General features: G+C 46.3%; 1 protein-coding gene across 8 annotated transcripts in view; it reads left to right on the forward strand.

The window, feature by feature from the left end:
* HIPK2 (homeodomain interacting protein kinase 2) overlaps positions 1-14051 on the forward strand; it is a 135930-nt gene that overhangs the window by 106992 nt on the left and 14887 nt on the right. For all 8 annotated transcript variants that reach the window (XM_066997849.1, XM_048050937.2, XM_048050868.2 and 5 more), the window contains 3 exons: positions 1897-2039; positions 2792-2974; positions 5761-6042. In XM_066997849.1, the coding sequence (XP_066853950.1) occupies positions 1897-2039; positions 2792-2974; positions 5761-6042 (608 nt within the window). The remainder of the gene's footprint in view (positions 1-1896; positions 2040-2791; positions 2975-5760; positions 6043-14051) is intronic.

A 14051-nucleotide genomic window follows, 5' to 3' on the forward strand; every position in this document is an offset into this window, starting at 1 on the left:
TAGTGCCCTGAATTCTTGAGTTTCTCGCGTTTTAACTCCTTCCCAGCGATGCTTCTTCCCATGGAGGTCCTGCCACCAGCTTTCAGAACAAACACGTTTATTCCATTAGTTGTTCTTGTTTACACCAGGAGCGGGAGCTCAGTCGCACCAGGGGACGTACCACCTCCGGAGAGCAGGGGCCAGTGCTGCACTCCGCCACGGCAGCACAATTTCACAATAATGCAGTAACTGGGAACAGATTGAGGCTGCAGGCACAAGCCTCCCGTGTGTAAGCACCGCGCGCTGTGCTGGTGGATCAGCCTAGACAAGTCTTATCTGCAGATTAAATGATTCAGTGGTCCTTACCTAATAAGTGAGGAATTTGTGCCTGGACCCTGACACTGAATCTAAATCTATGCGCTGCAGGAGGGAAAGGAGTTTAGATATGTTCAGTTCTCTTCCTGAAAAGGGAGGAAGCACTTTTCTCTGCAGGTAAGACCAGGTAGCCCCTTGGGACTGAGCACAACAGTAGCTGAGTCTCTATTTTTAAATCAAAGCTGGATTAAAAAAAAAAAAAAAGCTTTTTTTCTTCCTGATCTTTTGCCTCTCTGCCATTTCCTCCTACTTGCTCTGACCAGCACCAGTCTGTCAGTCTGTGGCTGTAGTGTCTGAGCTGCGGAGCGCTCAGGAGCCCTGCAACAGTCCTTTCTTTTTAGGTGTTGCAGAGAAGCCTCATCACAGCAGCCTTTTTGTCTAACTTAGCAACACGGATAATTACAAGATGGTCAAACTTTGGAGCAGAACTGGGAAAAGTTTTTTTGGTTTTATTTGTTTTTTTTTTTGTTTTTTTTTTTTTTACAGAGGGTGGCAGAGGGGGATTAGGAGGATAAGTTACAGGATTCTTGTGAGGATGGAGATGAGGACAAATGCATGCATGCCTGGACAAAGACTCCCCTCATTAAAATTTGGCCTCCTCAGGAGGTTATACAACATGGGCCTAAGGAGGGTTGTAGCCAGTGCCCCTGCGTTTCCCAGCCCTGGCAGCACACAGCAAAGACAGTTTCGCTCTGAAGGAACTGGAATGTGACCGAGCCAAAAAACAACTCGACTCGCGTGTGGAGTCACTGGAGCGGGATGACAAGAGGGATGATGGCATAGCAGAGCGATGGCTCACCTCTCAGGGCAGAGATCTCCACCCTGCAAGGAGGGCACCTGCTAAGAAAAAGCCAGAGAGTGCATGGAGAGGACAGGCATGTGACATGGTAGCTGTGCACAGCTCCACTCTCCTTTGGCCAGGGGTCCTGGTCAGCTGCACCAGGTGACTGGGCGCCTTAGCCCATGCAGCAAGATGTCCCTTCTGTGGAGTGCTTGGTGACCGATATGCCCCCCCTTTCAGTACTCCCAAATTCCTCTTCTTTTCCTCCTAGCAGCCTCCAAGCCTTGCAACCCCTTATTCTCTGATCCCTGAAAGTTTTCTTGTTTTTAGCTGCTTTAGGTTCCTGAAGTCCTTTAGGGTCTGTCAGGGTGAAAAGGGAAATTGGATGGAGCAGGAGGTGAAAGTGGCATTTGATGAGACTGTAGTGCCCAGCTGATCCGAACCGTCAAATTAAAAGGTGCTAATGTGCTGGATGTTTGAGTTGAAATGCAGTTTCAGTCCCTCCCATTCCTAGTTTACCCTGAAACACAGCTGCTGCTTTGGAAGGCAGGGGAATTTTCTGTCTCTCGTGCTCTCTGTATTGATAACTTTACTGTTTTGTCACGTTTCCTAAAAGTATTCTTGATCTATGACTGAAAAGCACTAAGAGCTAGGTATTATGATCATGATTATTGCGGAGAGCCCCAGCTGGGTATGGATGATCACTTACGTGCAGCGTATGGCGAATCTTGTTAAGAAATACTTTTTCCTCTGGCCAACAGCAAGCATGGCCCAGCGGCACGCAGCAGATCCTGCTCCCCCCCGCCTGGCAGCAGCTGACCGGGGTGGCCACCCACACTTCTGTCCAGCACGCGACCGTCATCCCGGACTCCATGGCAGGCACCCAGCCGCTGGCAGACTGGAGGTAAACCGGAGGCACGTGGAGGACGTGCGTACGTGCCCGTGAGACAGCCAGCGTGTGCGTGTGTGTGAGCGGTGGCCTCCAGACTGGGCCAGCTTCTGGTAGCGGCTGTTTAAGAGCTGGTATTGAGGGCGTGAGGGTTGTCTCTGACAGTGCAGATTCAGCAGCTTATTTGCTGTCATCGAGCACTCTCAGGTATCCTGTGTGGACAACAAGAGTGCGCTATAGGACCAAACTCTCTCCCAGGCTGCTCTAGCAGAAAGCTAAACAGCCTGCTCCCAGCCCTGCCATCCTCTCCAGCCTTCTCCTACTCCTCATGGCCTCTGTGAAAAGCTGTATATGGAGTAACCTGCCCTGGGTCTGCTTGGTTTTGCTTGGACACCTCAGTCAGACCTCAGGGCTCTGTGCAGCAGTCACCAGTGCTGGAGAACACCACTGGCCGTGGCCTTGTGAGGCTGTGGAGCAGGAGGGGAAGGGATGGGGGCTTCAGTCTGTGCCCCCAGCACTCCACAACCATACAGCAATTTGTGACCTCCCCAGTCAGAGCTGCGGACAGCTTCTCTGTCCTCCATCCTCGCAGCCCAGTGCTGTGCCATGGCACTTCCTTAGGGGGAAACTCTCCTTTCTGGGGAAAACCCTTGGGACTGGAGAGAGCCAAGGCGGGGCCTCGGTGAAGGCGGTGGGAGCCTGCGAGAGAGCCTGCTGAAGAGCCGCCGGTCGCATTTTAAACATGTCCCTGTCTCCCCCCTTTGCAGAAACACCCACGCTCACGGCAGCCATTATAACCCCATCATGCAGCAGCCCGCGCTGTTAGCTAGCCATGTGACTCTCCCCGCAGCCCAGCCCGTCAACGTGGGTGTCGCTCACGTCATGCGCCAGCCGCCCGCCGCCGCCGCCACCTCCGCCAGGAAGAGTAAGCAGCACCAGTCGGCGCCACGGTGAGCGTGCCCTGGGTGGGCAGCGGGAGGGAGGCTGGTCCTCAGGGGGCAGAAGGAGGGAGGCTCTGCCCACCTGGTTCTGGTTACAGCCCCAAAAGGCAGGCGTGCTAACAGGGGTGGTGTGTACTGGTGCCTATGAGGCAAAATACAGCTCGTTCCACTGCCCACAAGTTATTTTTGTGACGACCAGTCCATGGGGCAGTGTGCTTGCAGGGGACTGCAACTCCAGGAACACGTACCTAATGTCTGCACCTACGATCTGCCCTTTCAAAAACAATTGGATTGTAATCTATCTTCTGAGTTTGATACCCTATAGAGCAGAGGACTGGGGTAGCTGTAGGCTGCCTTCAAGCTCTCTAGCTCCTTAGCTGGCTGGTCCCTACCAACAACAGCACATTGCAGCAGTGGGCACCCACAGTGGCCATTTTCTAATCATGGCACCACAAGAGAGAAGAGGAGGCTCAAGGGCGACCTTATCGCTCTCTACAGGTACCTTAGAGGAGGCTGTAGCAAGGTGGGGGTTGGTGACAGGACGAAGGGGAATGGGCTAAAGTTGTGCCAGGGGAGGTTTAGGCTGGATATTAGGAAAAACTTCTTTACTGAAAGGGTTGTTAGGAATTGGACTGGGCTGCCCAGGGAAGTGGTTGAGTCACCATCCCTGGAGGTCTTGAAAAGACGTTTAGATGTTGAGCTTAGTGATATGGTTTAGTGGAGGACTTGTTAGTGTTAGGTCAGAGGTTGGACTCGGTGATCTTGGAGGTCTCTTCCAACCTAGATGGTTCCGTGATAAAACAGAGATCATTTTATAAGGGCGTCTCATGCAGGGGCGGTCCTTTGATGCTGGGGTCTCTCAATTGTAGGTAGGAGCGTTTGGCTCTGCAAGAAGGAGGGTGGGTGTTCATTCATGTTACATTATGTGGCACAACTAAAATGGTGGGATGACTGCAGTGCCTATCACAGCCATGTGGTCTTGCTTAGAGGACAAGGCCGTTTAAGAGTTACGTGCAACTGTTCAGGGGAAAGTCTTCTGGGCTGTGAAACTAGCACCTCTACTGAGCTAGATTCCTGTTTTCAAAAAAAGCAAAAAAGAAACAGTGCAGGGGAGAGAACCAAAATGGGTCACAACTCATGCAGTGGCAAAAACAGGAGCTTGTGGTTTTCCTGGGTGACTGGACTGGGGCCAGAAGAGCTTGGAGTTCACAACCAATTTGACTCTAGTTAAGAGGCCACTATTTAAATCCTTCTCATTTATCTGCTCTCTAATGTTGCATTTACTTTGGGTGGGCTCCAGCTGTCTTAGTCCATTCGTAATGTAGAGCAGAAGCAGCTACAGCCCCAGCAAGCCAGTAAAAGAACGCGCCTGTTGCAACAAACGTGCCTGTGCAGGGCCTCCCCTCTTCCTTCCCTCTGCCGGGGCAGGGTGCCTGTGTCCAGGCGGAGTCGGACACTTACGGAGCAGTGGACTTCTACGGCTGTACGTTTTTATTAATTGTGGAGCTTTTGTAGCCAAATGAGGAACGTGCTCCTTTGGAGCGGAGGGTGCTCCTCGCTGCTCATTGGTATTCAGAAGGCACTGCAAATGCTACTGTGCAGTCATTTGTTATGCAAAAGACCCTGTGTAAGTTGGTGTAGTGCGATATGTCCATAATGACTTCCTTGTGATAGATGCTACCTATTCCTTTTGTTAGCTTTCAGGCCACACTGAAAATGCAACCCAGACCTGACTGTAGAACAAAACAAGAACTTTGTTTTTTTGATTTTGTTTTTTTTTTTTTTTTTTCCTTTTTTTTTTTTTTTGAATCTGCAAATGCTCTGCAATGAGCAGAATAAATACAAGTCTAAAAAAAAAGGCAAAAAAAGGAAGAAAGAAACTGTGGGAAATTAGTGGAATGAGCTTTAGTCAGTGGGCTTTGGTAAATACATCTGCAAACCTATGCTGCACTGTTTGGTGGACAGATTCTGTGCTTAGATCTCTTACCCAGGTGGGTCCTTTACAACTTTCAGGCAGGGATGCTGAAGTAGGATGAATGGGAAAAAAACAGGGCTTGAGGTTTTTTTTTACTGTGTTAATGAAAAGGTTGTTCTTTTTTTTTTCTGATTTGTATGTGCCGTATCTGCTGCCTCACATGGGAATGAAATGAAACTGAGTGTCTGCCTTCCCATCTGGGTACTCTAATCCATGGGACTCCACTACTTCAGAGGATGAAGCACTGGGCAGGAAACGTTTGCTGAAAAAAAATCTTAAATGGAAAATTAAATTTTCAGCTAAGAAAATCAGTTTTCCTGATAAATGATTGTTGTTTTCCACAATAAATTCTAATTTTATCTCTAGCTTTTTCTGGCCAGAAACAAATACCTGGTCACAATGCATCCTTGCAGTTCATCAGGCACGGGAGAAAGGAATTATCTATCATTTGTGTACTTTTTCCTGCTGTGACAGGCGTTCTATGCCTGCCTGTGTTTTGTACGTCTGGGCTGTGTGAGCAGCCTCTACTTCCCAGCACAAGCTGTAGCCAGGGACTCCTGGGAGGCAGCATTTCTCATTTGGAAATTTATGGGGAACACAAAATTGAGTTTTTTACTAAAAGAAGGTACTTTTCAGCCAGTTATAAGAATAAGTCATGTGAGGCACTCTGACCTTTGAAGAGGCGACCATGCCAATTTTGCAGTTTTCCCAGACTCCGTAAATCAATGTGAGAGAATGAGAGGCCAGGAATCAAAAGCTGTGGAAACAGGCAACTGAGCAAGCTGAGATTTAACCAACTAACGGCCTTTCCCATTTCCAGAAATGCATCCACCTACGAAGTTTCATCCTCTCAGTCCATCAGCTCGCCTCAGCGGTCGAAACGAGTGAAGGAAAACACGCCTCCTCGCTGTGCCATGGTGCACAACAGCCCTGCCTGCAGCACCTCCGTCACCTGCGGCTGGGGCGACGTGGCCACCAGCACCACGCGGGAGCGGCAGCGGCAGACGATAATCATTCCCGACACCCCTAGCCCCGCAGTGAGTGTCATCACTATCAGCAGCGACACCGATGAAGAGGAGGAGCAGAAGCATGCACCCACCAGGTGAGCAGCAGCTCTGCTCTTCTCTCTGGTGATGAGAAAAAGAGACAGAGAAGTGCTGTAGGGTCCCAGGAGTTATGGTTGGATCCTAGCACCCAGGTCGTCTCATCTGGGTGGAAAGATAATGAGGATGGCAACATACTAGCTGGGGAGCCTGCAGATCTAGTTGGTGTTCCCTATCACACCATACATTTGCTCTGTGACCCTGGAGAACTGTCATAATCTCCCTGTGCCATGGTTTCTCATCTCTAAGAGCAAATAATAGTTTTTTCTATTTCACAGCACTATTCAAAGGCTATTTTAGACGTTCTATGGTGATGATCCCCTTTAAGTCAGATAGCTATTTAAAGCAAAGACAATAAGAAGGGCTTGAAAGGAAGGTAGTTTAAAATGGCCTTTTCTCTTTCTATGTGATCAAAGTATCTGTAAAGAGCATTAAATGACACCTTCAATACATGGTATTTTCTATAAAAAGGTCCTGAAAACACTTAAACTTTGTGTTATAAATGCTCATTAAGAGTAAACACATTTACATGAGGGTTGATCAGCTCTGATCGTGTTTTCAAAACATCCCAGAACCATTGTCATCTAAGTGGCAGAAACTGATGGCTCTTTGACTGACTCTGCAGAGGCATAGATGAGGCTATAAAGACTGTGGTGAGGAGTTTGCTCCTCAGAGAATTAGCTCTCCCAAGTAAGCAGTGCGGCACAGGACAGCTGCCACTGCTGATCATCTGCTGTGCATGAGACAGGACTTCATTTTCCAGGACTGTCTTTTCAGCACCTTTCATCACATGCAGGCGCTCTAGGTTTCCCATCTGATGCCAGTCACAAGATATCACTCAGTTTTCTAAGTTGCGGAGAAGTAGCTGTGCAAACAGCTGAATAATTATACTATCTTTATGCGGGTAACTGAGCTAGGAATTTTTTAACCTTATCCTTCCAGTACTGTCAGGAGAGAGTTATTATTATTTCTTATTTAGGACATGCTCCATGGCAGATTTTACTTTAATCATTGGTGTTATCTTTATCTCTGCATCTCTGTGCTGCAGTAAAAAGTGGAATGCTGCAAATGTGCACAGAACAGATGAGATGCATTTGGCCTCCAGGAGCTAAAAACCTGTAAAGTAGAGCCAATTGATTCAGGTGTCTAGGACTGTGATTTCAACCTGCCTCCCACCGACCACCTCTGCTTTCCGTTTCCCTTCCCCCTACCAGTGAACTCCACCAGGCAGAGCGAGCTCAGTGCCTCCCAAATTCAAGTTCACCATGAATGAAATCATTATCATGGGGAACTGATCACAGGACAGCATCACATAATTCACCTTAAAAAATAATAATTGCTGCAGTATTCCTTAGTTTGGCAGGCAGAAGAAAGTATATTTCCAGAAAGGGTGGGGTAAAGGTCAGAGTGGAAATCAGGACTACAATAGAGTCCCTTTTTCCAGGGCTTTTAAAGGAAAAGAAGGTCAATACAGAATTGTTGCTGAAAACTAAGGACTAAGGTTTTGAAGCTGGGCAGCAAGAAGGAGGCAGACATCTATCTCAAGGGTCATGGGAGCTATCTGCAGCTCCATGGTGCTGGTCCCAAGCTTTGAGAAATCATGTGCAAGTACTTAAACTTACTGTCTGGGTGTCATCTTGAACGCAAAGTCGGGTGGAAGGAAGGGCTGTGATCCCGTGGCCATTTCATCTAACAGTTGTCTCCTCTGCCTCACCTTGGCTGCCATCTGACCATCTTCTTCACTCAGCACCTCTCCAGGGAGACAGGCAGAACAAAGTTCTGGAAAATGTCTGGAAATCAAGTTGGGAGTTTGGGGTGTTTAAATGTTTGGGCAAGGTCTGCCGAGGGGTTAGGAAAGTAGTCCCAGGAGCCAGACTTACATAAATGAACTGGCTTTCATATAACTAAAGCATATTCAGGACACGTTCCTGCCTGGGATCAGATCCCTGGCTACTTTTTGTATCCATATGGCATATCTATACAGAGTGCCAGGACTACAGCATTCCTGGAAGGCCGAAGCTTAAGAGCTAGATTTGATTTCTAAGCAATGTGGAGACATTTTGCATGGACACGGGCTGCTCTAAGGCACTTTTTGGAACTCCAGAGTGAGTTAAATTGATCGTGCAGATATAACCAGAGCTACTGGAGAAGTAGGGGTAGAGACACAGGTGGAAAACAGTATGTCAAAATGGGAATTTTTGGTTAAAGTCTCAGGGAGAGCAAAATCGGCCTGCTCAGAGCCTTTTGACCTGGTAGATACGAGACCAGATTCTCAGAGTAAGAGTCTCGCTTTCAGTCATGGAAGCTGTATCAGCATTTAATGCCAATAAACTTTGCCCCTGACAAAGATGAATTTGTTTGTTTGTTTTATTGAAAGCGCATCACATTTAGGAAAGTATCTCCTAGTTTTCTTACTCATGTATTTTTTGTCTCCAAGAAAAATACGAGTGGCAGTGAGGTCTGTGCTTTGTCGTAATTGGTGCTGAAATGTTCAGGATCCACGACTGAGTCTAAAATGAAACTGTGCAAAATGTGTTGTCTTGCCCATATTTATGCAAACATTGGGCAGTAGCTGTGGTAGGAGGGTGAAAAATAAGGAATAATTTGAAACATGCAGTGAGTGACAGCCTAATAATTTTAGACTAATAATCTTTTTCAAGATTAGAATAGAGAAACAGTATGGCAGTGGATCAGTCACAGTTAACTTCCTGATTCCATCTTTTTGATACCAGTGGTGTCTTTGGATTGACTTCACTGAGGTTGGATCAGCTCCTGAATTGGCTACACCACCTCCTTCTCTTATTTCCTATGGGGTTACAAATTTCTCTTTGACCCATGAGACTAAAATGTTTGCTTTACTGATTGTTCGGTGAAGAGAGATTAAAGTTACTTGTGGTTGTGAAAAGTAGTAGATCCTTCAAAGATGCAAGAGTTCAGAAGTCTCAGTTTGAAAAAGACTGGTGATACTGATAAAACATGATACTGCTGTAGCAGTTTGGATTTACTCAGACAGAAGAGCCTTTCAGTCTTAGCAGAGTAGCAAAGAGAGCTTTTCTAGTACAGGAGATGCAACTCTTTTATTGTCAAGAGAAAAATGTGAAGAATTCTGTGTGATACAGGCAGAACTTCCCTTTAGCTAATGAAAAACACAGATGTTCAAGTAGGATGTTTATGCAATACCAGCTGACAGAGCAGGCAGGCCAGCATTTTGCTCGTTCTTCGTTCACATGTATTTTGCCCTGAGGGTGAGGGTAGTTCAGTGCAGTCTTTTAAAAATCAATTGTCATCTAAAAATTTTGTGGTCCTGTTGGGTGAAGGTGCTGGGGAGGTGGCGTTGAGGTAGGCTCTGGAAGAGCTGCTCCATGGAGCCTTGTCAAAGAGGGCCATCTACTGGGCCCCGTCCCTGTGCCGGGGGTGAAATTACAGAGGAGGGACTTCAGAGACAATTCCACAGGAACCATCTTGAGGCATGGTCAGAGATTCAGGGTCAAACTCCTGATTAAAAAGTCAATTTGTCAAAACAAAGACTTTTTACAGGATACACTGAAGTGTTTTTTTTTTTTTGTAATATCACACATGCAGTGCAATCTAGGGAGGGAAGCTTCAAAATTGCTAAAAGTTTTGACTTTTTTTAAGGGGAAGAAAGTGTTAGAGGATTAACTAATTAAGGCTAAGACTTTTGTTTTCTGGTTTAATGGAATTTTTTCTTCTTTCAAACTAAGCAATAGGAAAAGTTTTGAAATGGTCAAATAAAAAAGGAACACTTTGACTGAATGAAACCTTTTTTACCTGCTTTCCAACCCAAAGACACAGCAGAGCCTCTCACTTTTCTACTGTCTGCTCTGTCACTAGTATCATAAGTAACACTCCTCCAGCTTGGTTTCCCATTGCAGTAATCACTGTCTTCCTGGGCAAGAAAGAAAGAAAGACTGACCGTAGCTATCATGAAAACAGACTTGAGTGCCTGCCTCCTTGCCCATCTTAATGGGCACAAAATTCTTGCAGGGTTGGGATTTTTTCCCTTTTCCTTAAGATGCTAAGATATACAGTGAAGTCTCTGTGTGAGTTCCACGTATTTACCTTATTCATGTTATTTTGCAATGGCAGTAGAGCCTACTTCAGAGGGCATTCATTCCCCTTACACACAGAAATTGCTAGCAGGCACAAACCAGGTGTTTTTGCCAACTAGCTGATGTGTATGTGCGGGTCAAAATACGGTTTGTAATTCTCTGTTGACACCTAGCCTATTGTGGCTGTGTTATGCTGTGCATAATAATGGCCTGACTCTGCATAGCAATACGTTGACTAACCACAGTCATCTGGTAAAAAGATGAGTGCCTTCCATCTCCAGAAGACGCACCAACATGCAACTAATACTTAAAATAACAGAGATAGACAGTAGCTCTCTCAGCTAGCCTTCAGCAGCAGGACCTTTACAACCTGCTGAGCAATTCAGTGTAATGACTTAAATAGCTACAGCACGTGCTGTGTAGCCTAATAAAATGGCCTCAGTGTAGTACGTGATAAATACTTCTTACCATCACATACTCACAGAGAAGGTAAGAGCAGATTAACAGGTCAGGACAGAGTTTGAGCTGTACAGAGAGGGGTATGTTCTCAGCACTGAGCAATGCGTGGCATAGGATTTCAATGTGAAGAGAGAGATTGCAGTGGCAGTGCGAGTTTTTGTTGGCTGACTGTATGCTTTCTTAGAATAGGTGAATTATTCTGAAGCAGCAAACTCAAAAGTTTCATCTTAATGAGTTTTCAGAGACCTGGAACAAAATTCTTGTGATGTGAGCTTAACATACTGTGGTGTACATGCCCACCGGTTCAGAGGCAGGGCTGGCGGACAGCTGCCTTCTTTCCCCAAACTGGAAGGCCATCTTGGTGACCTTGAGAGCTGGAAGCCTCTGTTGCCATAGCTTCAGCCACCCTGAAGGGTTTGCATCTCTGCAGGTAAACTGAACACTGAAGACTTGCCCCCACTAGACTCCATTTGTTCTTTCTGGGATTCTGGTGGAACTTGAGGTATTCAGGGAAGAAAGATCTTGTTCATGCAATGCTATCAATTACCAAGCTTTTTGGCTGAGCCTTCAGCAACTAGAAATCATCTCCTCTTGAGCTGCGCTGTTACAAGTGCTGTTGTCCCTTGTCCTTGTCTGTGGTTAGATGGCTTTGGTGTTTTTTAGCACCTAACTCAGCATCTTCTTTTCCTTAATTTCCTCTCAAGTTTCATTCTCAACATTTGCCTTTGGCGCCTTTCCATTAACAGCATCCTGGATGCCTACCTTAGTTCCTTGCCCTGTGCCTTTACACAAAGTATCTTCTGTTTCCTCCATCAGGTTTTCCTTTGAAATCCTGCCTTGCTGTGGGGATAGGGACCCACATCCTTCTCTCCACTGTGCGCTCACGAGGGTGATATATGTTAGAGAGCTCTCTGAGAGCTACTCCTGCATATTTGAGGCTGCTCTGTGCCTGCACATTGGATGGACATGAATTGTTTTGTATCTGAGCTCGAGCACAAGCCCTTCAGGAACAAATAACAAGCTTACAAAGCAATGCTTATTTTTTCCAGCTGCTGAAAGGGAGGACACAGCTCCAGCCACTAAGGGTTAAAAAGCCTTCCTGACTTCCTGCTTTTCAGTCTGTGTAGAAGGATTTGGTGCCACTTTGGTAATCTTTCCCTCCTCCTTCCTCTGGAGAATTAAAATACACCTACCCATGTAATGCAGGCAGGCACACGAGCTGACCAGGAACACACACTGGCTCCCAACGCTACTAAATCACGTATGCTGCTGCTACTGTGCTTGCAGGAGGGAAAGCAATTACCAGGGTTGGAGCGAGCTTAATAGGAAGGGGGCAAGACTTTAATAGTATTTTTCTGTGTAAGCACAAACATCCCCAAAAGCTGTTGCTGAGTTATAGGAATACAGTAAGCGTGCTGAGTAGGCAAGTGCTGTGTCAACAGGTAAAAGCTCTCAGCCCTGATAGTTTGTGAGCAGGGAAGGCAATACATCAGCCTGGACCCCACACAGATAACTCCTGCGTTTCTGTATGGTGGGGAAAGCAGCTGAGTCTTCAGAGGGAGCTGGGCAGGTGCTGGCTAGCAAGAAGGCTTTGAGAAGAGGGAACGCTAGCTCTTCTGGGCTGAATTTTCAAAAGCCCCCATTCCAGCTTAACGTGTGTCTTTAAGCCTGTGAATCAACTGATTTTCAGCGTGAGTTGGGCCTTTGATGCTTTTGAAATTCCCACCCTTAATCTCTCAGGCAGGCTGCGGTGCAGCAGGTACCTAACTCTTAAGCATGCGAACAGTCCCAATTGGCTTCTCTGCGTTCTCTAGCATTAACTGCAGTTGCTACCTTTTCTAAAGAAGAAAATCTGGCTGCTTTCAATGGGACTCCTCGTGCACTTGAAATGATGCAGCCTGCTAAATCAAAAGGCTAATCACTTGGGCCCTAATCCTGCAAATATTTACCTATGTGCTTTAGCTCCGTTACTGGGAATAGTCCAGCTGACTTCAGTGGAATGACACATATTAGTTGGGCTAACCACTTCCGTAGGGTCTGGCAGAACCATAGCTCAGGTCCTTCTCAGTTTCTCATCCACGAAATTGGTTTAATATCCCGCTAAGGTCCCTTTCTCTGGAAAGGTTTGGGTTTGGGGTCACTTACTTGTTTAACCAAACAGATTTACTTGATTTTCTTGCTGTGACCAAAGAGCTATAACATTTTGAAGGAGAAGATTCCTCATGGAGCCTGCTTTGGCAAACCTTCAGTCAAGTTGGTGAAAAATATACCCAGTCTAAAACAATAAATAGCACAGATTTCACAAAAAAATACGCTTCCAGTTCTACAGCTCAACCTTTCCCATGTCAAGTATCAGCCAACAGCAAGTATTTCCAGTTGAGCAGCTCAGCCCCTTATGTAAGGAAGGGACTGTAAAAGAATAGCTAGACCTTATCAGTTGTCAGAAAACTCTTTAGTGACTTGATTTTTCTTTATAAAATGTAGTAACTGTCAAAGGTAGAGAATATATATCTCTTCCCAACTGGCAGCCAAGGGTAGCTGCAAAGGGCAAGCAGTGTGGTTACTCATAAATGTGTTATTAGAGGCATTTCTACTGAAGGGGAGAGGAATATTGATGCAATATTAGTCATTTTTATTGGTTTAATATTCTTCTTCTGTAGCACCATATCCAAACTGCTGTATCCTTCTTCACATACAGTAGCTGTCCATCTAAGATAGGCTGTTGCTGTTTTCATTCCTAACCCAGCTCCTCGTGGAATGCCAGAGTATGAGGACTTGTTGTTATACACCTTCCCCATCTGAAAGATCCCAGCCCCTGCAAGGATTTCTTTCAGTTTCCAGGTGCTTGTTCCTCAAATTCCCCTCCTTCTCTGTCTCCCTGTGGCAAGTGTCAATACTTTAGGATAGCAGGGCCCTCTCCCGAGGTATTTTTCACAGTGCCTAGAATGTCAACATGGCCGTGTACTGTCTTTGGGGTATGCCAGGCCCCTGTGATGATAGCCCAGGAAAAGTCGGTGATGGTAACTTTTTTATAAATGCAGCACTCCAAGGCACTCTCTAATGGAAAAGACAGCTTTCAGATACAAGTCCTGGGAGTTAAGCAGTGAGTTGCAGCTTGTGAATGCTGTTGGAGAGGCTTTGGGATGGACAAGTTGAAGGGAACCCACCAGCGCTCCTTTACCACTGTGAGAAACAAGGCAAAAAAGTCCTTGCAAAGAAACTGTGCTCAGTATCTGCTCAACCTTTCCCTGGATATGAAGCAATGCTGAGACTAGAGAACAAACAGCCACGTCACAGGCTAAGACCAGGTTCACCAGCTCTCTCCTGGACTGGACCTGCCAGAGTGAGAGAACAGAGATGAGACTCAGTGGGAAAAGGATCTCTGTCTCTCTAAAGTGTGCACTCAAAAAGTTAAGAGTTGGAATCTTTTTTCTCCGTGGCATTTCTGTTCCTGTTGGGGCTGTTTCCACCATTAAGCC

Source organism: Anser cygnoides, chromosome 1 (assembly GCF_040182565.1).
Source record: "Anser cygnoides isolate HZ-2024a breed goose chromosome 1, Taihu_goose_T2T_genome, whole genome shotgun sequence".
Taxonomy (NCBI): Eukaryota; Metazoa; Chordata; class Aves; order Anseriformes; family Anatidae; genus Anser; species Anser cygnoides.